Source organism: Cladophialophora yegresii (genome assembly GCF_000585515.1).
Source record: "Cladophialophora yegresii CBS 114405 chromosome Unknown aczIN-supercont1.3, whole genome shotgun sequence".
NCBI lineage: Eukaryota > Fungi > Ascomycota > Eurotiomycetes > Chaetothyriales > Herpotrichiellaceae > Cladophialophora > Cladophialophora yegresii.
This window is the reverse complement of record NW_006913047.1, coordinates 745,687-771,634: the sequence shown is the minus strand read 5'-3', so window position 1 is coordinate 771,634 and position 25,948 is coordinate 745,687. Positions and strand designations below refer to the sequence as shown.

Genomic DNA, 25,948 nt, shown 5'->3' with positions numbered 1-25,948 from the left:
GTATGTGGCAGTCGCATTCCTTTCCGAAAGGTCCTTCTTGAGCATCTGACGGGTTTGAACACGACATATTTGCACCCATATCTGCGCAAGCGAAATACTGGAGGAGGACAGGGCGGAACTTGCTGGGCCCTGTCGAACACTTTGCGTGGTTCTCTAGCCGTGGTAGATCTGCCCTCGATCGATATAATGTTCTCCGGCTGCGAAGAGATGGGTATGACCTTTTGTAAATCCAACCCCCTGCCTTCTGCCTTGAAGGGACATCCCAAGGAGTCACTACTTAGACTCATTTCCATTGCCTCGAATGGCAACAGAGGTCAACAACACAATAACATTGTGACAACAAATAGTGAGAGAATGCAGTAATGACACAGTTACTGATTGTGCTAGAACACGGTCACTGTGAAGAAATTGTGCTGCTGCTGCTGCTGCCGCCACCACAGGTAAGGGAACAAATAGGTGACTTTGGGATATGAAGGGATGTCACATTAATTGAGAGTGCCGCATGAATGAAGCTAGAAATGAAAGCCACTCCATCCATGGGTAAAATGTGCTCTTGCAATATTGTAATAGCTCACCATGTTACTCTCTGTAGTATGCATCGCTATTCAACTCTTGAGTTTGGTGGTTTGTGCTGAACCCGGCCGCAGTCTCCAGCGGCGAATGCAACCGATCATGAAGACGGGAAGAAGTTCTGGTACTTCGACGCGGTGCGATGGAGGTTTCTTTGTATCCTGAAAGTAACCGTTTTCCACGCTCAGCGTGAGTCGCGTGTGATAGCATATTGGGCTCAATCAGGCTCGAGCTTCGGGGATGAGACTTTCCAAGGTAGGCACAAGTTCGGACACAGGCTCAGGGAGGGGTTCCAGATAAGTTGGACGGTAAAATTTCGATTCTGGCAAGTGGTAGAGAGTCCTCTCGCTGCAACCATTACCTGTTCGTCAGTAGTTGCTGTCATGGATGAAGCTGCGCTCAGTGGGAGCATGATCTGAGGCAAGAGTGAGGAAGCGAGTCTGCCATCGGCCGACCTTCTGTTTACGGTCAAAAATGCAAAAACGCGTCGTTATTCTACACGTAAACTTGGAATCGATAGCGACAGCTACATAAGCTTGCCGGGCTATTAGAAGGCATTTACTATGTAAATTGGAATCGGCGTCCGACTACCTCGCCATGGTCTCAGGTGGTTCTCATCATCGGTACTCGGACGAAGTCAGGAACTTGGTCCTGGTTCAACTGGCTGCCGGCGTCAAACCGTCAGACATCGCTGATGCTCTGGGTGTCTCCCAACCATTTATCTCGCAGGTGAAAACCCGCAGTGTAATTGATCCAGAGATACTGAATCGTAACCGGCGTCCGAGGGGCCGGCCACCCAAGGTACCAGACTATGCACTTCAAGGCGTCAAGGAATACCTTGCAACTTACCCAGACGCCGAGCGGAAGGCTGTCCAGCACAATCTCAAAGAACGCTTTGGTATAGATGTGCATCTCACGACTATCGGAAGACTCGTGAAGGCCTTGCAGTCAGGGAAGGACTGTCGGGCAGCTGACTCCCCGACAATCGCGGAACAGACATCCTCACCCGAAAATCACAACCAGATTGACAACACCAGCAACAGTACAGCAACCTCAGGCCCGAGCAGGAAAAGAAAGGCGAATAACCCAGATTAGCGAAGCCGGAACGATCGGAACTAATGCGACCCCGCCCAATTGCGAAGATCGATCTGCATCTGCATGCGACCAGATTCAAGATGAGACCTGGACGGGATGAACAAAAGTTCGAGGTGATGACGTCGCAAGCCACAATGGACGGATCATGGAAACTTTGCCAACCACCACAGCTCCATTGACTTGCACGCCATTATTACATATAGCCAGGAACAGGCCTTGCTCGTCTGTCTCCCGGTTGTGCTTCTTGGTAGCATCTCTTGTTGATGGACAGCGCTTCCTTCCGCCAGGATATCGAGGGTCGACCCTCTACCGCTACCACTGCCGCCATGTCTCAGAAACCCGTCGGTAACACTAAAGATGGTCGCAAGAGGGTTCTCATCGTCGGCGCAGGCGCTGGCGGGATGGCCACAGCCCATCACCTCTCCCAACATCCTGAGAAATACGACGTCACCTTGATCGACGCCGTCGACTATTGCGGCGGACAAGCCTTCTCATGCCCCCTCGACAAGGATCGTCACGGAGCAAGCTGGTTCAATCAGGGCGTCCAGGGCGGCAGCTTCATCTTCCACCACACGCTCACCATGTTTGCCCGCCAAGGCTACCATGCCGACCTTGTCAACCTGCAAGTATCCTTCGGCAAGGGCGAAACGTTCTGGACCAACGTCTTTCCCACGGAACTGATCAAGAAGCACCAGAGCGAAGTCCGCCGACTCCACTTTGCCATCCGATTCATGCGCTGGTTCGAGATCTTCTTCGCCCTGATCCCCATGAGGATCTTTTTCAAGCTATGGTTCTTCTCCGAGGAATTCACCAACACTGTCGCCCTGCCCATGGTTGCCCTGTTCTTAGGGACCGGCAATGAAGCACCGAATGTCCCCTCCATCATGCTTGAACGCCTCATAACCTCGCCCACCTACGGCATGTGGTACCCGTACGACAAACTCAGCATCGCCTCCAACCTGCCTCCCATGGTCGTCTTCCCCAACTTTAGCGACTTCTACACCACGTGGCAAAAAGACCTGGAATCGCGGGGCGTGACGGTCCGCCTGTCTACGGAGCTCGTCAGCGTCCTCCACCGCTCCAAGTCGCGCGGCGTGATTGTCTGTCTCAAGCACCGCACGCCCGAACCGGACCACCACAACGCGCAATTCGGCGACCCCAACGCCCCAACATTCGAGGAACACTACGACGAGCTCGTCCTCTGCTGCCTCGCCGACACGGCGAAACGCGTGCTCAGCAAGACGTCCTCGTGGCGCGAGCGAAAGGTGCTCGGCTCGGCCAAATTCTCCGACGACATCACCATCACGCACACCGACGCGGACTACATGAAGAAGCACTACGAGAACTTCTACTCGGCCGCCACGCCCGGCGTAACATCCCTGACGGGCAAGGACGACCAGTCCTCGCGCATCGAGTACGCCAAACAGAACTTCCGCCCCATGTACTACATCAAGATGTACCCGCAGGACATTAGTAAATTGGAAATGTGCTTCGACACGACAAACTACCAGTGCCAATTTCCCGAGAACGTGCCCTTTGAAAGCCACGTCTTCCAGACGATCTTCCTGAACAAGAAGCGCGACGGCCACTTGTGGAGCGACGGCGAGATCGACGAGACTAAAATCATCCGCAAGGACTGGTGGCACCAGCTCTGCCACAGCTGGACGCACTACGTGCTCGTCGTGCCCTGGATGATGTTCCTGCAGGGCCGCAACCGCGTGCGCTACGCGAGTTCGTGGACGCTCGTCAACGCGCACGAGGTCGCCATCATGGCGGGCATTGCGGCGGCAGTGGATCTGGGTGCCGATTACCCGGAGGATCTGGAGCACGACAAGTTCGCGTTTCTCGCCTTCAGGCTGTACTACCTGCTCGTGTACGGGAAGTGGTACCGCCGCAAGTTTAGCGCCAAGGGGAGGCTGGAGACGGAGAAGGCCAGGGAGGGCAAGAGCTGGGCGTCGGGGCCGTATGGGAGTGTGTACAAGGGGCCTGGGGTGGCCGGGCAGGAGAGACAGACTTGGCGCGAGGAGATGAAGAATGGGAAGAGCACGGGTAGTATGGCGAGCGGCAACGCAGAAGGGAGGAGTCAGCCTTGACCTTGCTGCCAACAAACAAGCATTGATACAGGTGAAATACAGGCGAAAGACTTGCTAGGTTGACTACCTAGGCAGCTGGGTTTGATCATCACTGGGTGAATGTCCTCGGCGTGATACGATAGTGGACACGTTGCGTGATTACTGTACCGGATCATAATATCGTTTGTTGGACCAGTTGACAAGCTGCCATTTTTACTAAAAACCGCACGCTGAACAGACAAGGCGCCAACCACGCTTCCCAGGAAGGGCTTGTCGCTCCTTTACAGCACGCCTGTCATGTAATGCCACCGTCCAATGTTGCACCGACCACTGTGTCCACACCCTCATGCCAGGCAACCAGCATATCGGGCTTGTAATCTCCTCCAGCCGGTTCCCCGATTCAGCTGGTGAAGAATTTCTTGTAGCTTTCCTTTTCCTTCTTCATGCTGTCCGCCAGTGTCTTTTTGGTCCTCGCTAGTTCAGACTTGATCGCCGCGTCCTCGGGCGCCAATTTGGACGCCTGCTCAAAGTCCTTGAGTGCCTCCTCCAGATCCTTCAAAGCCACCCGAGCCTGTGCACGGCGGAAGTATACCTTGGCCTTGTCCGTGTCCTTGGCATCCTTGGGAGGAGCGTCAATGGCAAAAGTAGCCCACTTCTCGGCCTCCTCGTAGCGCTTGGCTTTGACGGCCAGAAGTGCAGAATTGCTGTGCAGCGTGAATCGCAGGTGGTCTAGGTTGCTCTGAAGGTCTTTGGGATCGTTGTCGTTGGCTGCCGGGTATTCGTTGAGGTACCTCAGGCCTTTCTGGTACTTCTCGATGCCGGTCTCGACGTCGCCGACTTTGAACGCCTTGTTGCCGAAGTCCTTGAGATCCAGCGCAATCTTGTAGTACTCCTCACCCTTCAATGATTCGCCCTGGTCATCCGGGTAGTCCTCGTATGGATCGCCGGTGGGATCGGCTACTTTCTGAGTGGCTGAGTTGTAGCTGTCACCTTCGAGCTGGCCACAATCGTCGATTACCACGTCACCGCCCACGGGCTTGTCTGACTGAAGCGGTAAGTTCTCGATTGTGCGGACGATGTTCTTGCCATTGATGACTTCGCCAAAAACAACATGCTTGCCATCGAGGTGTGGAGTAGGGACGGTGGTAATGAAGAACTGTGATCCGTTGGTGCCGGGACCCGAGTTGGCCATGGACAGTAGAAAGGGTCGGTCATGCTTCAGCTCGAAGTTCTCGTCGTCGAATTTTTCACCGTAGATTGACTCGCCTCCGGTGCCGTTGGCTCTCGTAAAGTCACCGCCCTGGATCATGAACGACTTGATCACTCTGTGGAAGATCGACCCTAGCTCACGGCTCAGCCTCGCGCAATATCAACCGTATCTGATTGCCCACCTTTGTAATGCAGCGGCTTGCCCTGCTTCCCGATTCCCTTTTCACCTGTGCATAAGGCACGGAAGTTTTCGGCCGTCTTCGGTACAACTTGGGAGGTACGTCAGTGAGGTGTGAGAGGAGAGCGAGAAAAGAGTGACATACTGTCATTGTACTGTGATCTGTGTTAGACTGGCTGGTTCACAGTAAGGCCATGGCGTGGACTTACAAGCTCGAGGACGATCCGGCCTTGTTTCCTACCGCCGATGGAGATGTCGAAGTAGACTCTAGGTCTTCCTACACAAAGACTGGGTCAGGCCATGCCGATTTCACTTTGAAAGGCATCGGTGAGCCTTACCACTCTTTGCTTCCGCCATTGCGATCGGTCCCGAAGGTTCAAGCGTTGGAAAAGAAAATGCGCACGGATTAGTGGAAAGCCGGCGTAGGTGTACTGTTCGCGACTGGTGTTAGTGTTCGAGAAGCGGTGCAGACTGAGAGGTGTGAGACGTAATGAGGCTTGTCTCGCACAAAACTTCTTGAATCTTCTGTATTCAATGGCGGGCACCCGCGGCGGTGGGCGTGTCAACCAATCAGAGCTGGTCGGTGCCTGAGGGGGAATTTAGCGGGGATATCATTCTTGAACAGAAGGTCGCCCGAGCACGACGGCTCTTGCCGTGATCCCTTTGTGCCTGGAGAGCATCACACTTGCACAGCAACGATACCTAGGTAGGTAGCATCACAACTCATACCAACACCTGAGGAGACTGGCCACTGCAGGAAGCACGGAGTGGCCCTTGCGCCGGAAGTGTCCATCTTGATTCCGATGACTATGACAGCATCATCGGCGTTGACGGCCACAGGGCCCTATTCTTGAATCCGGCCTTTGCCGCAGCTGCAACAGAAATTGTCTGTGGTTAGCCATACATACTGTTCAACCAGGTCTTTGAGTGAGGCGCCATGCACTTTGCAAAGCTAGAGCCGACGATCCTCAAGATTATCTGCGCGAAAGGCGCGCCTCCCACTTGCAACACAGTCTTCAAATAGTCCTCCCCAACCCTGTCACTCAACCTGCTCCCTCGATCTCTCGCAGTCCTTTCACAGCATCATCTTACTTGCGCGTATCTTCGATTGCTGCTCGCATTCATAACATTTAGGGCTTTCTGATCTCGTCCACCGACTATCCATCATGGCGAGCTCCGAACAACTCCCACCTGACTTTTCCTGCTACGAAACTCCACCAATGGAGCCGCCAGCATACAAAAGAGGCGATTGCTGGATTCTGAACATCAGCGACGTCAAGCCAGATTTAGCATCTTTCATTGGGTTCCCATGGCACCAGTGTTCTACCATTACCATTTATGTCGGTCCTCGTTACGAGACCCCAGACCGCGACAGGGCTCCCTTCATTGGTCTCAATCAGGCGGCTGGGTACTTGAGGGCCGTTAGCAAGCGAGCACTAGCAGCGTGTATTATACTGAGAAACGAGCTGACAGCTGAGATCAATGCGGGCACCATGGCCATCAAAGTCGTTTTCGCCGAACGTTAGGTCCGTCGCCGATCGGCTGAGGGTGTATATTCGTGTGGTCCTTGGTGGCGTATCACCGACCTTGCGCGCATCATGGCAGCCTACCATTGGATTGAACCACAAGCCGTGCACGATGCAGCTGCGTTGCGTAGGGGTCCCAGAGCGCTCACTCCTCCTTTCATTTTGCCCACCATTGGTCTGTCCTGGGTAGACGGCACCGTAAGTCCATTCCCTTCTGTTATGGGTGGAGACTAAGGCGACGTGTTCTCTAGAGCAACACAGCACGTACCAGGGACAGAGAGAGGTCGATGTGGCGCATGTGTCAACAGGCTCTTCAGGAGTCTTACCAAAACGGAGTGGCCGATACACTTTCCCCTGATGCAAGCGGAGTCTGGCACACTATCGGTACTCATCTTGCCCGTCATGTCTATGCCGTCAAGGATCTTGGGGAGATGGATGCCCGGGAGAATTCAGTTGAGCCGGTCAACTCTGCTGAAGTGAAGTTTTCTGAAGATGCCATGCGCCTAGATTCCAGAGAGACACCAGACTCCGAGGAGTACCTGTACATGCGACCTGCCCATCCGCCAACGACCAGCTGATGTGGCTGTGATGGAGACAGTGCAGAACATGAGTTGACAACCATCAGATTCGTTGGCGCGCGGTCTGCGGAATTTGTGTGGCATTGACCAACACTGACAGGCTCCCGTACAAGTGCATTTTGCAGTTGGCTTCGGGCAGGGAAGAAAAACATCTTTGATCTTGCATGGCTCTCTCTTGTGATTCGTCGTCGACGCCCGATGACTACGGACGTGCTTCAGCCTCGAGAAAGACAATTTCTTGACCCCGCTCGTTCTCGCCAGCTCTGGATCTGTAACATGTGAGACACCCGCTTCTTGGAGAGTCGGGGCGGCTCCTCCACGTTCACGTTGAGGGCTTGACCGCTCGACTGAGTGCTTGACACAGACGCCGCCCGACGGCTGCATCTTCTCAGCCTGAAGCGTCTTCAAACCTTGTTCGGTTCCAGCTCGTCGGTAATCAGCCACTTCAGACCAATTGACCTGCACACCCATTGTTTGACAACGATCTCGTGTCTGCAACATCTATGCAAGCCACAAACCTCTCCAGTCTGGCTGTCCACACACACGGCTGAAGATGCGCCGTGCCGCCTAACGACACGAATTCGGTTTCCACTTCCCAAGCGGGCAATCGTTCTGGATCGTACTTTTTACGCGGTCTCGCTTAATTAACCATCGACTCGGCCATGCTGCAGTAGTAGGCTTGATACTAGTATATTCCTGCATTCCCAACCACAGATTGGGCTGTTCAGCAGCTCACTTTGCCCCAACTAGTCTCGACCATGGATCATGTCTTTGCGCATTCCTCATCACGACCTGTTCTGGCCATGCATGCCACGCATTCTTGCCCATGTCGGTTTCGGACTGGCCCAGCCCGCTTCGGGATAGGGCTGCATGGACAAGAGCAGGATGCTGTGTCTGAGTGTGGCTTCTCAACGAGACTGCAGCCCTCCCTACGCACCGACTGTCTGCCCCCGAGGTTGACAGACTGACACGCTCCCTTTCACATGCAGAAGAGAAGCAAAAGCAGTGTTACTGATGTTGTGGATGCTCTATTCTGACTGACGTGTGGCAAGGCTGCGCTGCGCCAGGATTGCGCTCTCCTGCGGTGGAATAGCATCCTCACGACTGCGTCTACAGTCAGTCCATAGACAAGAAACATCTCCAAGGGGCACAAGAACAATCCGGACTGTGGCTGGCGAGGTTGGCGCGACCAGTGGTGGACCGTTCTACAATGACCTGGCTTTGACGAGAATACCAGGCCTATGTTGCACAGCGCAAACAGATGAAATTCCAAGGCGAGCCTGTGTCCAAGCGTCTGGGCCGGTCTCTGTTTCGATACTTGTCGTGATGACAATTCTTTCCTTGAGGTCTATTTGCTGGTCGCCACCGGAATGACCGGAGTGCAGACAGCATGAGGCTATCAGTCCGACAGCTCTAGTCATCAGTGTTCAACCTTGTTCAGGTAAGTATTATAACCACGCCAGGTTGATTGCAGCGCGTGGCGGAAGTGGCACATTGACAGACGGTGCTGATAGTCTGCCCCGTACCATGTTCGACAGAGGCTGTGTCTCTCTGCCAATTTCAACCTGGGGACATTCGAGTCACCACGAAAAGTGAGGAGCCATACGAATGGGGACTGGGATGAGCATTGACGACCGTGGCCAGCCCAAGATGCAGGGATAACTTGATGTTTCGTCCCCTTACGCCGTACCACGCGCAAAGCCTGGCGCCACTCATGCTTCACAGCAGGGCTCGCCGCCCTTGCCAACCTCGCTAGTCACGTTCCAGATTTCATGTCGTCCACCGTTGCACGGCAACTCTGTGTGCGGCAGCAATAGCAGGGCACTTCCCAGAATGACGCTGTGCCACGGTCTTCGGAACAAGAGCGTGCAAAGTACAGCCATCCCCAACTTGTTCCACTCCACAGGCCAATCCAGACCGCCAACGCGGTCCCTGCAATGTTCATCTCAAGCCCTCACCGTGTCAAGCGTGTGCGACTTCCCCAGACAGAAGACTGATATTGGCCAAAGGAGGCATCATCGAGTGATTTCCAGTTCCCGCGTCTCCCAACCTTGCCAGTTCGATCTGGAGTCTGTGAGCTCTAGCTGTGCTGACACAACCATTGTGGTGTCACTTTTTGTTCGCTGGCATGTTTTTATCGGTGAGCGCGGAACAGTACACTTTGTTAGGGTAAACAATCTGGGGGTGGCAAGAAAGCGGTGTCATGTCGCCTGAAGGGTTGGCAGCAAATTTTACTCTGGAAGACCCTTTGTGTCTCCGTGGCGTCTGGGAGGTTGCACGATACGTGGGGAGCAGAGTACAAGAGCACGAGAGCACATTGACATGCCCTGTGTCAGTGGGTGAGAAAGACCCACGAGGCACTGCACCATTTCAAGATCAGCGGGCATAAAGAAGAATCAACTGTCCGCCCATGTGCTTGGAAAATGACGCTACTGCACGCTGTTTGCTATCAGGCATAGGGGAAGAAGGATCATGATCCAGCTGTGGTTGAAGACGCCAGAATCTTTCCTGCTCCAGGCCCACAAACCGGCTGCGTTTTACACCGATGCAGAGAGCGAGAGAACATGCCAGCGAGACCTCAATGAGGTGGCCTTGGTCTTGTTTTGCTGCTGAGAGACCGCAACTCGTGGAAGTAGTCCGCAGGTCAGGTTCATGACGTGGCATCACGGTGTGCAATGCAATGCCTTGTGAACTGCCGAGCCATATTGGGAACACAGCTCGAGGGCAAGTGCAGGCCCAAGCTCACCACGGGCAGAGCTGTTGGCAGCATGATTGATACCGCGACCATGCGGAGTCGTGATATCGAAGACAGACTCAAGCTACGGTACCTCGTATGAGAGGGAAGTCGGATTGAAGAGTACAACCATAATGGCTTCTCGTACTGTAGCTAGCTATGCCTTCCGCCGTACATAGAACCAGATTGACTCCCCTGAGCTATGCCTTTCACAAGACTGTACGTAGTCCGACTTTTAAGCGCACCTTTTTTTGGGGACACACAGAAGAACCACGAAAGTCAAGTCTTTCAACACGTCCGAGTAGGCATGTAACTCCTGGTGCCAAGTACTCTTCCCTTTCCCCTTTTCCAGTCTCGGTATCTTGGTCTCGTCATCTTAACCTTTGCTCATCACCGAGGTGACGATGACCTTGTGAACATGTTCTGGCGCTGCATCCATAATCGTAACAGACATCAACACGGCCAGCGGGACACATCCATCCATCTCTCATACGATACGTACGTAGTAGTCCGTCGTCCTGGGGCTCGGCACGCACGCCGACGTCATTGTCATTGTCATTGTCCGTCGCCCTTGCCAGCCCGCTGGCACTGCGCCAGGGAACCGACACTGGTACGGGCCCTGGGACTCGGATGCGCAGGGTCTTTGTCCATACGAGGCCCAAGTCGCGAATGCGCGTATCGGGCACCAGTAAGTATGCGAATGAACCCTCAAGGCAACATGTCTGCCACTTGCCGGGTGCAGGAGTCGATCAGGCCACCAGCGAGTCCCTCATTAAGTGGCGAATCAATGACTGGATTGCATCGACTTTGGTCCCAGGGTGCGGTTGGCGATTGACTGCCTGACGGTCTGGTAATTACTGTGTAGTGGAGCGTGTCCAGACTGTCCGCTCGTGCTTCGCCGCAGCACGTAGGTAGCATGCGCACTACTCCCATGGTCTCGCACAGTACTATGTAGTATTATACAGGCCGGTCAAATTGAACAATGCGAGCAATGCGAGCGACATCGATGGAGTTCCGAAACAGGAGACGGAGAGGTGGCGCCGGGACGATCTTTCGCGGTGACTGCCCTCGCATGGCTTGAGCTCGGGGTCGTGCTCAGCTGCAAATTCGCAGTCGAGTCTACCCGCGGATTGATACTCGCACTCTGGATTCATGCTCGCACTCGTACACGCGGGGCGCATATAGGGTACAGTATCTCTTGCGAACGGACGCATCATCTCGCGAAGTTGAGCATATGCAGAGTGGTGTATGAGGTACTCGGGCAGACGAATACTGTGGGCGAACAAGTAGATTGCCACACAGATCGCCACACAGATCGACCGGCCCGCAAGCAAGGCTGATCGGCTCGGCGAGGAGACTACCAAAACGAGGTCCTCACCCATTCACCTCCATGACATGGCGTCGATATACAATACAGTGGAAAGGGCAGATCGACATGATGATCTACACAGCCATACACGTGAGTGCAATAATCATGTCCAGCTTTGTGGTCGCCGTTGGTAATTGCAACTCCTAACACCCGGCTCGAGTCGGCCGCACACACTACTGTACCTACGCACATACATACATGAGGCAGTCATCGCCACGGCGACTACGTTGCTCTGCCCGAGCCCGGGGGCCGCAGGGACCTTTGCCACACCACCTGGCACCACCGGTCACTACTCGTAATAGGTCCGTGGTTCGGGACTGCTCGGCAGCATTACTCGGAGGAATACTGTCCAGTGTCTGCTGGTACGCTAACGACGACAATTAATTACCCGACGGGGAAATGCTGACTGCGGCGGGAGAAGAAGGGAAGATCTATCAATCATACGTACGTACGCATGGCATCAACTCGTAGTTGAGAGGGATCAAGGACGGGGGCCGTGGCTGGAGGGACACGAAATAGGGACCAGACGGATAGCTAGGTAGGCGGGTAGGTAGGTACGAGGTAATTAGTGGTGGCTGAGAACCGGAGATTCTGCCTTTGGCTACCTACTGCCTGCCTGCCTGCGAGTGTGCGAGTAGGCGATCTTGCGTACTTTATGCGATTGGAATATCGCATTGCGGTAGATGCCCGGGCATATGCGCCCTTCAATGGCGGACCGCCATTGCCGACTCGCGAGAGATCCTCACCTGCAATAACTTCACTTGACCTGACGAGGTGGTTGACCACGCACTCACTCACGCCGCGGGCGGAAAAATGCACTCGCTCGCTCATGGTGGTGTACAACTGAGACATAAACATGTACACAGTACTTGTTGGTGTTGATGTGTACACGGGGTAGTAAGATAGCGTGTCCACGTACCGGTAGAAGGAGGAAGAGAAGCATGGTGAGCATCGGGGTGGTTGCACAGGAGGAAGCACACCCTCGATAGCGCTCATCACAGACTTAGACGCCGCCGCAAATGCTCTTGCATACTCTCCATCTCAGGTACTCATACGAGCTATCCAGTGCTGTGTACTGTGTAGGTGGAGTCGTCGTAAACGTGGAGAAGATGACTTTTGACAGAAGTTCTGACACCTAGCACCTGACACCCGAGAGCCTAGGTGATTTGAGTGAGGGACCGTCAGCTCGAAGGATCTCATGCGCGTTATGAAGGTACCCTGCCTAGCAGACGGTCCGAAGTTTATCGGTACGTGCGTAAGGGTGTATATGAATCCGTTTGCGTATGTAGTAAGCTCCTCCCATTAGAGTACTCGTATGAGGCGCCTCATCGGGCATCAGGCGTGAATCAACCGGCATATTCTCGAGATCACATAGGGCCGCAGGATGGGACAGAGAGAACTCTGGTTCCTACCTACATTCATGATAATTCATTCGCAGGCGTCTGTATTTCAGCATGGAGGCAAAATTTGCTGGCAGCTCCTGTGCCGCAAAGCCCCCAATGTCTTGACGTCTCGATCCGGCGTTCGGGTGCTGGATATGTAATGTGGGTAATGCAATGCGCTTGGCGACCTTGCGGTGGTCATCGAATAATCACTGTGTGCGGTAAGTCGTGCTCTCGTCAAATGAGCGCACGCAAAAGTCCCTGTGTTCGTACGTCTGAAGTTGAAGACCACTGTGAAGGATTGTGGTGGATGGAGACTCGAGCTTACTGTGTACAGGCACTCGGTACCTCCGACCCTGGGGCTGCGCCACGGACCAGCCATTGAGGAGACGGCGAGACCGCCCCCAGAAAATCTAGCGGTCGGTCCTCGTCTACAGACGGTCCACTCACACCCACTTTACTGTGTAAGCGAGCCGATAAAGTAATCTGCTATCGATACGCGCACCGAGTTCGTGACTTATCGATACGCCCTGTCGCTTCCCCTCTATCGATAGCGATATCGATAATGGTAGAGCTGCTGTCAGCCTCTTGTCATCCGTTTGCCCCTCTGTGGTTCTGCACACAGTTCACGCTTCACAGTCGACAGTCCACAATCGGCACTCCACAAGGGTCTTCGGGGGGCCTCGTGCCTGCACGCCATGCAACGACAAAGTCAGAGAACCTCCTATGCACTATGCAGGAGGTTCCAGAGATAGAAGCTCCATGACGCCGGAGAGGAAAAGGACAAGGGTGAAGTGATTCTTGCATTTCCAGACCCCCTGCAGGAGTGAGGAGTGAGGAGTGATGCAATGAGGCAGTTTGTTACTCGTCGTCTGTTCTGTCAACACTGAGGGCGCTAATTGTTCCTGCCTGAGGAAATGGTTGAGATTGGGATGAGTTGCGAATGAGGAATCTTGTGGCTTTCCCTCATCCTTCTGTCTCCTGGCTCCTGGCTCCTGGCTCCAGCGTGCAGCGCGCTGAAACGACTCAGTCAGCCACAGAAGAAGTGTTGCCCAATCCTGACAGGTGGTTCTCTGAGGGCTTAGGCGTAAGCATGAGGGTCTTCCCGCCTTTCCAAACTGCGCGGGCACTTGACCGAGTTGCCCCTCAATCCGGTCGTACGCATTGGCACTTCTGATGGCTCTTGGAAAGCAGCTGTCAATAGTACTGGCTTCTGAGATTTCGCACTCTCGCTTACGCTGCACGGCGCATGTAAGGTGTACTCGTACGAATCCCAAGCTGATGGCAGTGTCTCAAGTATTCCATGGCGCCACCAGTGCCACGCGAAAGACCGCAGGACTCTTTGCCACTTCGGGCATATTAGCTGTCTATCACCGTGGGCAAATGCGGCACGAGGCATTCCTCTTCCACGTGGATGGGGCCCGGCCGATCTCTTTGCTGCAGTTCTCGTACGGTAGCTCGTAGCTCGTACAGCATCTTTCCTACAAAAGACACTGTCGAGGTAGCCAGTGGAGTGCTAGTTCGCTACCGTGCTCAGGCCACTCACCCTCGAAGTCGTTTTGTGAATGCGTGTTCGCGAAAATACTCGTTCTGAGAATGATCATCATGTTTCGCAAAGCGGCCGTTGACTGTCTGCCCGTCAGCCGACCTATACGAGGTCTTCTAGGTGTCAGGTCGGCTGACATTGAGGTGAGAGGTTTGCGTCATGATATGTCTTTGGGAACCACCAAACTGCTGGGCACCCACGTCTGATTCACGATCCGGGTGTCCAGGGCCTTGCGTTCCCGGTGGTGTTCAAGACGTTGAGAGCAATGATGTGGTGGACGCCTGATGCCTCATGTCGCTTGTGCCGGTAGACACCACTGTTGACTCGGGTCCGGTTTCCGCAGGATGCAAAGAGCGACTATCATTTCCTTTATGGACGAGAGGCATCGCTTTACAAGGAATGATTTCACGAGGTCGCCACTTGAACTTTGGAGAAGCAGTTGTTGGCCCACCATTCGTGTCGAAACAAAGGATTCCCGCCTCACTGGCTGGCTGTTCGACCAGTTTCTCTGCATGTTGGAGGCCAAAGAATCCGATTGGAACCAACCATGCACAGTCCCGTCCCCTCACAGGAATGTGATCACTCTTGACGGGCCACAGGAACAATTCTACCAGTTGCTTTTTTTTGTCTTCGGTCATGAAGAGATCCTGGCTTGGTATCGAGATCCAACTGTGTAGCCAGGCTGAATTGAGTGGTTCTCGCACCGAAGTGTGCGCGCCGTACTCGATTGGCAAGATATCGTCACGACTATTCGTTGGTACTGCTTCAACTGCCTGCTAGCGGTGCGGCACGCTCGTGTTGTCTTGAGTCTCGCAACTCTTAACTCGAGCGGAGGGCGGTTGGGTGCCGGTATTTCGCCCGCGTCTAGAGGGGAGTGGACATACAGTAGGCTCTCACCCACTGATGCTGAATTCTTGACCTCAGGTCCTCACGTCCTCTGTCCACGGTCACCAACCAGAGGGCGGCCGGCCCCACTCGTCACTTGCCTCAATTGGGTGCTTCGAGACACATCTGCCCAGACAATATGCGTGCTGGGTGGAGTTTCACTGCTACGTAGAAAGTCGTAGGAGTTAGCTGCAGCAGAAGGCGTCAAGTGGCAGACACTCGAGCTGGTCTTGCCCACTTGTGTAGCCGCGGGCAACGAAAACGTAAGCACTTGCACCGAAGGAGGGCGGGCAGGAGGCACTCAGAAGACGGAATGTTCATGGTTGCGAATGCAGGTCCCAAACAAGGGGGTTTCCATTGCTATCAAAGTCATCGTGGTTGTTGTCCACACCTCCAACCACTATGCGTCTGACTTGGGTGTACGGGAGACGCACTCCATGGCCAGCACGACTGGTCGATGACATCCTCCTGCGTCTTCCAGAGACCGGCAAGGACACTGTCCATAATCTGTTGCTCAAAATAACATATAGCCACATTGGGTATCATCACACATACAGCGAACAGTCCAATCACAAAGGGACGTCCGTGTCCAAAAGTCCAAAAACAGATCCACCTCAGCACTTGAGGGATCGAAGTCGAAGGTCAAGGGTCAAGAGTCAAGTTTTCTTGCCGAAAATGCAAACCCCGAACGCAGAGGTCACCAACCATACCGTAATCATCCCGAGTGCCGTTTTTGCATGTCCCATAACCAGTAAACGTGCTTTGTTTCTTCGCCGTCCCAATTCGTAATACAATTAGACAAAGGAAAAGCGGGGACCCTTCTCGAGAGCCCGGACATCTTCCCAGACCCCGTTCAGGGTCTCCACGAGGGGCTCGGGAAGAGGCCCTTGTTCTAGGATGTCCATGTTTTCTTTCAGTTGCGAGAGCTTGGAAGCACCGATGATGACAGCGTCGCCATATTCGGCGCCCAACTGGGAATGCCAGGTCGTCCATCGTAGAGCAGCGGCGTGCCCAGAGATGCCGTACTTTCGAGCTTGTTGACGAACGACCTCGGCGGCGGCGAAGAGGGGGTCATGGAAGTAGTCGCCAGCATACTTGGCTCCAAGCGGTGATGCGATGTTCCACCGGCTGTTCTTGTCTTTGGTGGACGCTCGTGAGACCTTGTTCGAGAAGAACCCGCAGGCTGAAGGGCTGTAGGCATAGAAGGCGATGTTGTGTTCCCGAAGCACTTCAAACAGTCTCTCCTCGCCGCCTCGGCAGATGGGATTGTACTGGCCTTGGTAGACCGACGGCTTGACCCAGCCGTTCTCCTCGCAGATGCGGACGATCTCTTCGACCTCCTCTACTGAGTAGTTGGAGAGACCAAACCGTTCGAACTTGCCTTCAAGGTATGCTTTGTTCATGGCCTCACAAGTCTCCTTGAACGGAGTGGCCCGGTCGGGCGCGTGGAGGTACATGATGTCGACGGTGTCGGTGTTCAGCGCATCCAGTGACCGGTCAATGCTCATGGCAATGTTCTTTGCCCGATGTGACCCAGGCATGAAACTCGAAACTTTGGTTGAGACGTTTGCCCACTTTGACAGTCTCAGTTCATCCTCGCCCAATAGTTTCTCACAAGTGCCGCCTCGCCCAACGGGGTAAGCTCGTGCAGTATCGATGTCGTAGTATCCTCTTGACCGGAACAAACTCACGAACTTCGAGGCATCTTCCACCGTCGTGATCTTTGCCAGAGGGGACAAGTGCGAGCCGACTGATGCAGTGCCGAGGACAACTTTCAAGGGCGGCTTGCAAGGCTCTGAGTGCGGCATAGGTGAGGGTAGTTGCTCTGAGTCGTCGAATGTGCTTGCAAATGTGCTGGACCGTGACCGTGCTGTTGGCGTTACGGTGAGGTCTGTGACATCGGTGTCCTCTGAGGCTCTCGAGCTGAAGGAATAGGCCGAGTATGATGATGATGCTGAGTTCGGCACTTCGAGTGATGCGCGTTTATGCTGGTGTGCGTTGAGGTTGGCCATGTTGAGCTGTGGTAAGTCCTCCAACTTCATTCTGAGGGCCGCGGCCAGCGAGCCCATATGTCTGTCTTGTGACATGGTGGGCGACTGAGGGTAGTGGTAGTCTGTCATTGTGACAGAGAGAAAGGACGTCGAACAAAGAGAGGAGCGGCCGCTTAATAAACGCCGGATTGGTGGTGTGGTATTTCTGGTGTTGGTTCCGGAAGAAGACCCGCAGGGAAATTCGCTCAGTTAAGGTTGAATACAGTCAGCGGGTGTGTCAGGTTCGTGAAGCGGTGGTAAGGTGTGCAGGTTAGAGTTTATCGGCACTGAACTGGAGCTTCTGTAATTTTTTAGGCAGTGCAGCAAGATTCGCGAGCAATGGTATCGCCGTGAGATGGTGGAAGGGGATTGTGTGTGTATACTTCTGCAGTGGAGGGTGGTGGGCGTTGGGATGGAGTATATACACGCCCGGATCCTGAAACGGGGGAGTTTGCCGACACGCCAGCAAGATGGGGTTTGATAGGCAGGATCGAAAGTTGCCACAACATGTTGCGCGGCCCATGGCACAGCGTAGATGCGAGAACTGGGTCCCCTGCCGGTCACGCTCTGAGCCTGTGGCGACGCCGGCCAGTCTCGATGCATTCTTTGCTGGACTTGACGCAGCCAGCCATGGGCCCTGTCCATCCTTGCCCACCTTTCCCAGGTGACGCGGAACCCTCAACCACCGTGCTCCACTCCTGTGCTTCGGCATCCTGGTCAGCTGTCGCTTCTTCCCTGCCCCCTGCCCCGAGCCCAGGCTTTGTCAAAAGCTCGGCTCAAAGTGAAAAGCCCCAAGCCCCCTTGGTGATGCGTCGGCGGCGGACGCCCATGCCGCAGTCTCCACTAGTGTTCTTGCGCTCTAGCCGGTCCCTCTGCCCCAGGCGCCAAAGAAACGCACTCGCCGAGTCACGGCGTGCCCATGCCGTAGGTTGTCAGTTGAGGGCTTCAGCCCAGTCAGCCGCTGCTGCGTCGTTCGCTCTTACCGAGTCGGTCAGCGAACTCAGCACCATGCGCTTTGATGATGTGCTTGATGCCTCGTCGCTTCCAGCGCGCCAATCGAGGTTCAAAGTACAGTGGTAAGCCTGGCTCACTACCGAACCCGGCGTTATTCTATCCAACCTCTTTCAAATGACGGGTCTAGGTGGAGGCGCGGCTCTTGGCTCACCTCGTGGCCCTGCAAAGTTTTGCGAAAGCCCTCATAGATCGGCAATTCGATCAGCAGAGAATGCGCATACTCCCGAGTCACGTCTCGCAATCCAGGAACAGATTTCACCTCGCGTGTCACATTACGGACCGTGATCGTCTCGCGTGTTCTATACTCGTACGGAGTATTGAGACAGGTGATTGCCAAAATCTCAATTATCCCGACTACAAGCATGGGATTGAAAAAGATATCAACCTAAGCCTGTCAAATGAGATTGCCAGGTGATCGCCCTAGATTGGCTGATTAGGCTTCATTATTATTGTGTGTCTTTGCAAAAGCCACCGGCACGGAGGGGCAAACTTGCAACGGCCACTACGACTTGCGAACTCTAGCGTTTGCCAGCGGCATCGTGCTGCACCTACTCCGTATACAGTACTCCGTACTCCGTACTAACCCTTCTATGTTCAAAAACGCGTGGCTACTGCGGCAGAGTTCGATGCCTGAAGCGCAATATGGACACGGACAAATTCATCCTTCACGCCCATCCTCGTTCTTAGTGACAAGGCGATATCGAACGCGGCAAGACCTCCGTGGTTGAGACTTTGGGGTGACCCTCTTTGTGGTCCGGGGAAAGTGAAACAAGAAGACAGTTAACAATTCGATCACCAACTCCTACAACACGTTCGAAGCAAGGTACGGGCACGGTATGCATTCTCCAGCGCCTCTATACATGCCTGGAGAACTAATTGGCGGCGACTTACTGATGCAATGGTGCGTGTGCCGGTTGTGATTGGCTGCTGCCTAAGTAGCTGGTGCGAAGTTTGAGGTTTAGCGCCGGCGTGTCGGTGCTTTTTCCCCGTCCACCGACTTGCCGACTTCAAGATTTGCAGTGGTCTAGTTGGCACTCACCAGCCAACTCATCTTCGTCATGGGACTCGACGAGAGAGAACATCTAGAGGCCTGCCAACCTCCTTGATGATGCTGGAATTTGTTGGTGCAGCGGTCGCCACTGGTCGTGACGACGTGTCTTGTGGCTTTCCCTCTTGGTACGGAGTATGAACCCCCGGGTGAATGGCCTGTTCCGCGTCGGTTGCAAAGCAAGATGGCGGAAGGACGGAGTATGGAGTACGAGTACCTTCCCAACAGCTCACAATTTGAAGGCTTTATCTCCGTGTAGAGTACTCCGTACTCGCATCCGGAGTACGTGGCGTGGGGCATCCTCCTACGACTGGCTTTCAAGCAATTGAGTGCCCAGTACGGAGTACTGTGTACTCAAGTACGCCACAGCCGCGTCTGCCAATCCTACTGCAAACGCTTCCGAAAAATGATCGGAAGGTTCGTGCCAGACTACACCTGACAGTGCCACCACTCTCACTGCCGTCAACACAGATGCGGATGTATCTCAACGCGACCTCCGCTACGAAAGAGTGAGTCCGTACTCCGTAGCCTGCTTGCACCTCCGCCGCCATCTGAAAGGGCCAATTCTTTTGATCATGCTACCACTGCTGGTCACGCGATTGTGCAGAATAGGTCATGTTGCCCAGACTTCTGCCTCTGGTCGTGCTGCAATAATGACGACTACTTCGCCAAGTCACGGGTCTTTACAAAGTGTTTGCGCCTTCTCAAGGGACTTTATTCCCCGCATACTACTTCGACCGCGTCAAAGTAGGGGCTGTGGACCGAGCGCTTGGGCATCGTTTTGTGGCGGACATTCGATACTCCGTACTTAGCTCGTAGATGGGTTGTTGGCGTCGGCGACACGGACGAAAAGACACCGTTGCGAAACAGAGCCAAGCGAACTCAAGGCGACTTAGTACCGCCACTGATTGGAGGGTGGCGTCCAGCAAATTCTGGGGAAGCCTGCTTGTCAACACCAACGACAATCTCGGCTAGCCCAGGATGCATGGTGGCAGCTAGGTGGAGTGCTAGGGTATGGGTGTTACAGGGCCATCTCGGAGCAAATTGGAGAAGTTTCGATAAAATCTCCGCCACCACCCTTGTCCTTGCATCGGTAATATGCTGCTTCTTGCGAGATCCTCCGTACTGTGTCCCGGACTGTTGCAGCGACGAAAAATTAGATGGCTGCGAATATTGAATGTGGTCAGCCCGCGCCTCGCAATGATTTTGATTCATTAATGAAGAGGCGCCTCGGAGAGACAGATGCCTCTTCCACCGAGCAGCCCTCTTCAGGTTCGCCATCCCTCGCTTCGTTGACACGGCCGGAAGTTCAACAGAGACACGCCGACATTGACTTCGGCGGGAAGCACGAGTACTGCACTGCAAGTGATATGTGATGTCCTGCCACCTGTCTTGTCGCTTCATCTGGGAATGCAACTGAACCTCATTTGCACGATGCACGCGACGGAGCTGATCTCGGAACCGGTTAAACTGCTACGAGTTATCTGCGAAACCTAACTGACATCTCCGTGATGCCGTCGTGTTTCGTAGCTACAATTTCCACGAGATCATCCCGCTCGATGAAAACATGAGGATTACTACCCTTTCTTGGTGCGTACCCGCACCGGCCTGCGATGGCTCATGTACCACCATACGGAGTACGAGTGCACCAGGTGGACAGCCCTCGTAGAGCCCTGGCCTTGGAAGGATCACTTTTCCTACGCTGCTACCTTGTAGAAGCTACTCGGATCCACAAGTCGTGCAGCTGGCAAGTCGGCTCTCTTTTACTCGTAACCGTTGATTGATCAATTGCCATGCTAATTCCAGAAAGGGAAGGTTACTGTCGAGGTGGACTTGGATCAGTGTCCGTTCCGACCTATTCGGTAACTTCGAAAGTTTGCTTTTTTCCACGAAAATCACGATGAAAGCGCCCCTTCATATCAGTCGTTGCATTTGGTTTCATTGACACACGGAGTATTGTCATCATATTCAGTGTATCTCGCGAAGAAGCGACTCTGGATTGATGGCTTGATTGAGCCGAAGTACTGTATGGAATCTGGCACCGATGCCCGTAGTCCAACCTCTTGGCGATCTTCCATTGGGCCCTACCTCGACGTTGGCGTCGATCTTAGCAAATGATGGAAAGCCGCCGAATCGCGCCATGCAAGTATACTGTGGAGGAAGCCCATCCTGTCTGCGAAGTGCACTGCAAAGCGCCAATTCCGGGTACATGAGACTGGCAGTTGGAGGTACGACGCTGCACAACCATTATCGCCATGAGTGCATGACCGTGACCTGACAGGCTACGTTCACTCCTGAGCTGAGTCTTTACTCACATATCATTTACCACTGTGCGATCACAAAACTCAGAATCTCCGACCTCGTGAAGTAGACGTGAGCAAAGTCGACCTGTAACAAGGGTTGCATCCAACATGTTGTGGGGTTGAGGATGGTTATCGATAGGCAGGACTTGCTTTGTGACACAACGTCTGCTACCCGAGCCGCATCCAGCATCACACTCGTGCCACTCTTCGCACATCATTTTCCCTGTCCTTCCACGACTTCCTTTGCCGCTTCTAGCCTCTTCAAGGACGAAACTTCGCTACGGACTGTACGCGTTAGCAGAATGTCGATCGACTGCCTTTGGGTGCTCGCCCTGAACATCAGGTACCAAGGTGCGAGGTACGTAGTCGGCCCCCCTTCTCAGCAGAGCCGAGCCTAGAATGACGTGCTGTCTGTTGCTTGCCTTCGAAATAACCAGTCGCATTGCACAAACAAGTCATGTCACGACATCATAGCAGTATCTGGCGCCGTTTCAAGAAGTGCTGCTTGACGTGCTTATCGGGTTTGCATAGCACGAACTCAGAACAACGATAGCTGCTGGAGTCTGGTGGTGACTGCTGCTTGACCTCTTATTCATTACTCGCACGAGTTTGAGTCATGCAGGACCACGGCATATGACATCATTTTCCTCTTGCCAAAGGGTTCACAGATCACCAAGATCATTGATGCCTTTGTCAGCCACCGATGAAGGACTAACTTCGCTCTGATAACACATAGTTCTCACAGCCACCAGGAGTGTATCAGAGCATACACAGCCCTCTGCCGGTACCTGGCCACCCGGTTCTAGCCACTACATGGCACAGCACGGGATTGCGTCTCATCCGTTGCCATCCTAGGCCATCCACAGTTATCTCACTTCCAATTATGCTGCCGGAACCTTGGAATGAATCATCCCTGGAGCAGGCCACATTCGACTCGATGCACATGTCGGTATACTGTGGGCAGCAGAACCTTGCTCTGAGACAGCATGTGTCAACTCACAGACGGTACGGTCCGCCTTAAGCTGTCGACTGCCGCATTCCGGACGCAGCCAAAATAACTTGCAGAACCAAACACAAAGCCGTGGCACCACACGCTCTCCTCGTATGCTGGTTTTGATCAAGTGGTTACACATATCTATGGACTGACACACCCATTGCAAGCGCAGGATGCGGATGCCGAGTACAAGCAACTCCGGCTGACCGACGACTGAACGTGAAAGGCCGCTTTTCGAGATGAGCAGCTCGCTACGAAATGAACTGTAGGTCTTCTTTTCTGTCTTGCAAGGTACATCATCGACGGACGACAGCAGTCCATATTAGCGAAGTCGCACCTTGTCGAGGAAAGCCCAACTCAGTGCAGACCATACCTAGGTAAGCTTGCTGGTCTGACCCCCCGTGGATTCCCAGGACATGGCCCCTACCGACTAAACTTGGTGCTGGCTGCGAACACCGTACGGCCTATATGTCAACACAAGCACCGGTGCCCCATGGCTGTAAGATTCTCGGACAAGACACGGACATCCTCCCTGCGAGCATTTTCGTTCTATGGTGAGATTGCTACATGCTTGCGGCTAGGTTGATGGCTTTTTCTCCTGAAATTCGACAGCCTGATCTTCAAACCCGCGCATTTTCTGCTCCTGAAGCTGTCAACGTGTCGTTACAGAAGCGACTCCGTTGAAAGATACAAGCGCCGTTGTGACAGCCTTCAGACTGGACACTGACGCCGCGTTGGTTATCAGAACATCGCTATTCTAGACCCACGGAACTACATCTGGAACCTAACAGGTATTCTGCTGGTTCTTCAATTGGTCCATCTGTGGCTTCGCAAGATGCGAGAACGAACCTCACTATTGGGAACGTGGAGTCTCAGTTAATTGATCCCGTACAGATCAGTCCCTTTACACTGTATACCGATCCCAGCGTACTTCTCAGTCGGCCCGAAACCGAAATGTAATGGGTTCTTGCACGTGATGAGCGTGCTTCAGGCTCATATGCGAGGACTGCTAAGCCGCAATCCACAAGTTGACTGCCCGAAGATGCGCTGATGACAAAGATGGGCAAATATGGTGATGTGCAAGACAACCTGCAAAAGCGCTGCACGTTTTGAACTTGACCATTCTTTACTTTCCTAGCCACTGCTCACATCAAGATTACAGATCTCCAGCCGAAGCCTTTCGCCAGTATCTCTGCTCGTCGTGGGCATCCAGTACTTGGCTACGCCGGTCTGAAATTCCACCTGCAAAGGGAAGGACCGTCAAACAAGGACATCTGTGACCAGGCTCCCATGGCTGAGCTACCGACTACCTCAGGAGAGCGGGCTGCCCAGAACGTCGTCGACTGCCACTCCGCTGAAACCGTTCGCTTGTCAGAGACTCGTGAATCAGTTAGAGTTGTCTACCGACGGACTCTTCCGGTCGAAACATGGCAGCACTTAGAGCGCTATCTGCACGATGTACTGTGTCATCAAACAAACTCTTTCCTTCGATGTCATGCCGGGGAAACTACTTTCGTACTTCGTAGGCAAATAGCTAGCGTATCCCGAAGAGCACTTCACCTCACCTCACCTGACTTCACTTCATCCTCACTTTCGCTTCACTTCACTTCACCCTCGCCTTGATCTTGTTTCCTGGGAGACATAGTCTAATAAGCTACAGAGTCTTCAAGACTTTCTCAACCTTGCAGTTCAGCAGATAAACTATATCAGAAGGTGCGGAGTGCTTCTGCGTATGTAACGGCGCAGCATTTATCAGATCTTATATACTCTCTCCTAGACATTGCACTTTGCTGACCCTGCCATAGATAGATAGCACTTTGTCCCAATTGCAATACTGTGCCTGGGCAGATCCAAGTAGTAGAGGATCATGCTTTGATATCAGCCACCTTTCTCATTTTGTCAAATCTGCCATGGGCGCATAGCACTTTCTTGGTACTGCTTTAGACGCATATCACATTCCCAACTCTGCCCTGAGCGCAAAGCACTTTCCCAGCTCTGCCTTGCGCACATAGCGCTTTCTAAACTCTGCTACACGTCCACTGCACTTCATCGGCTCTGCAATGCGCTTCAGCTTACTTCGACCTCTTCCCGCGTCTTTTTTCCCTCCATGTGAGACATCCTCACGCCTTTCACAGACATGCCGTTGACCCTGCGGTCACGTCCTCGATTGCGTACGTTCCAACCGATCGGTCCGCTCATTCCTTGCTTCGTTTCTCGTCGTCATCCTTCACTTCACCGTTATCTTGGCCTTCTTCCCCACCTTGTCCATCACGCTCTCCAGCACCTTCGTACCAGCTCAGTTGCCTCAACAGACTTGCCTCTCTGCGAGACGCGGCGGCGTTCGAATCAAGCGCATCGGCTGACTGCATGCGGAGCCGTGCATTCTCTTTCCGCAGCTTCGTCACTTCATGTGGCAGAACCTCGCATTCACCGCGGTCGATTTGAAGTAGTGGAGATGTTTCGGTCGTGGCTGAGCTCGAGGCCTCGGAGTCGGACGTGTCGCTTGAGGACAACTCATCTGGATCACTGCCCATTGAGGTCGATTTGGACGGAAGAGGCCTCGTCGATTCACTCCGCGTCTTTGCCCCTCCGCCAGCGGTACCTCTTGCGCTGGTTAAGATATTGTCTGCTTCTGTGGATGGCCTTGCTGAAAGCTGATTCAAATTTGCTTCGAGTTCGAATTCCATTTGTCTCCTCGCTGCTTGAAGGGGCTCTTGCGCACGTACCGACCTCTTCCTTCCGCTCGCTGATTTCACGGCCGGATCCCAGAACATCGTGTCTTTGAAAGGGTTCCAGTTCCTGCCATTGCCCATAGGGGAAATCGTATATGTCTCCGACTCGGATTTATTGATTTGGTCCGGTCGCGGCGGAATGACTTCACCAACAGTCGGCAGCCCTGTCGTGCCTGTTCTTTTGATGAAGCCCGACTTCGAGCTCGACGGTTCTGCTGAGACCGAGTTGCATACAATCCGGGGCCTTCCTGCCAAAGACGAGCCTCGTCCGCGCGAACAAGGCCAGGACGGCATGGCGCTGTCTCGTCGATCTTGGTCGTTGCTCCTGGTACTCCCCGTTCGAGATTTCTTCGACGGCCTGACGTCGAGGCTTCCGACTGGCTCAGCTTCTACATCACGCTCTTGCTTCGGCGCTGCTTCTTTGTCGTCTCGGAGTTTCCTCTTCCTACCATCTGTTGCGCCTTCTGTGTCTGCGCCGCCCGTTAGTCCGTCCATCTGGCTACGACGTCGGCTCTATTCGTCTTCTTACCTTCTGGCCCGGGAGACCTGCCATGCACTTCACTGTCATGAACTCCACCTGTGGTACCTCCATCTTCTCTCACGGGACCAGAAGTCGAAGTGTAAAGATACTCCAATTTCTCCTCGTCCGTTGGCATTCTTCCCATCCAGTCCCTCGAGGAGAC

The 25,948-nt window shown here is 53.8% G+C and overlaps 7 protein-coding genes across 7 annotated transcripts; 4 read left to right on the top strand and 3 right to left on the bottom strand.

The window, feature by feature from the left end:
* Positions 1 to 1,167: 1,167 nt before the first annotated feature.
* Positions 1,168 to 1,665, top strand: A1O7_03988 (uncharacterized protein; the record flags this gene model as incomplete). The annotated part of the gene is made up of 1 exon (XM_007758004.1): positions 1,168 to 1,665. One exon carries the CDS (start codon positions 1,168 to 1,170, stop codon positions 1,663 to 1,665), a length of 498 nt encoding a protein of 165 aa, XP_007756194.1.
* Positions 1,666 to 1,991: 326 nt separating this feature from the next.
* On the top strand, positions 1,992 to 3,758 carry A1O7_03987 (uncharacterized protein; the record flags this gene model as incomplete). Its single annotated transcript, XM_007758003.1, has 1 exon — positions 1,992 to 3,758. One exon carries the CDS (start codon positions 1,992 to 1,994, stop codon positions 3,756 to 3,758), a length of 1,767 nt encoding a protein of 588 aa, XP_007756193.1.
* Positions 3,759 to 4,137: 379 nt separating this feature from the next.
* On the bottom strand, positions 4,138 to 5,481 carry A1O7_03986 (peptidyl-prolyl cis-trans isomerase D; the record flags this gene model as incomplete). Its single annotated transcript, XM_007758002.1, has 5 exons — positions 4,138 to 5,078; positions 5,129 to 5,215; positions 5,270 to 5,279; positions 5,334 to 5,401; positions 5,463 to 5,481. The coding sequence occupies 5 exons, from the start codon at positions 5,479 to 5,481 to the stop codon at positions 4,138 to 4,140; spliced, it is 1,125 nt and encodes a 374-aa protein (XP_007756192.1).
* An 809-nt stretch (positions 5,482 to 6,290) lies between these two features.
* A1O7_03985 (uncharacterized protein) lies at positions 6,291 to 6,650 on the top strand (the record flags this gene model as incomplete). The annotated part of the gene is made up of 1 exon (XM_007758001.1): positions 6,291 to 6,650. One exon carries the CDS (start codon positions 6,291 to 6,293, stop codon positions 6,648 to 6,650), a length of 360 nt encoding a protein of 119 aa, XP_007756191.1.
* Positions 6,651 to 6,722: 72 nt separating this feature from the next.
* Positions 6,723 to 7,228, top strand: A1O7_03984 (uncharacterized protein; the record flags this gene model as incomplete). Its single annotated transcript, XM_007758000.1, has 2 exons — positions 6,723 to 6,848; positions 6,959 to 7,228. The coding sequence occupies 2 exons, from the start codon at positions 6,723 to 6,725 to the stop codon at positions 7,226 to 7,228; spliced, it is 396 nt and encodes a 131-aa protein (XP_007756190.1).
* Positions 7,229 to 15,938: 8,710 nt separating this feature from the next.
* Positions 15,939 to 17,264, bottom strand: A1O7_03983 (uncharacterized protein; the record flags this gene model as incomplete). The annotated part of the gene is made up of 1 exon (XM_007757999.1): positions 15,939 to 17,264. One exon carries the CDS (start codon positions 17,262 to 17,264, stop codon positions 15,939 to 15,941), a length of 1,326 nt encoding a protein of 441 aa, XP_007756189.1.
* Positions 17,265 to 24,728: 7,464 nt separating this feature from the next.
* On the bottom strand, positions 24,729 to 25,760 carry A1O7_03982 (uncharacterized protein; the record flags this gene model as incomplete). The annotated part of the gene is made up of 1 exon (XM_007757998.1): positions 24,729 to 25,760. The coding sequence occupies one exon, from the start codon at positions 25,758 to 25,760 to the stop codon at positions 24,729 to 24,731; it is 1,032 nt and encodes a 343-aa protein (XP_007756188.1).
* Positions 25,761 to 25,948: the final 188 nt, after the last annotated feature.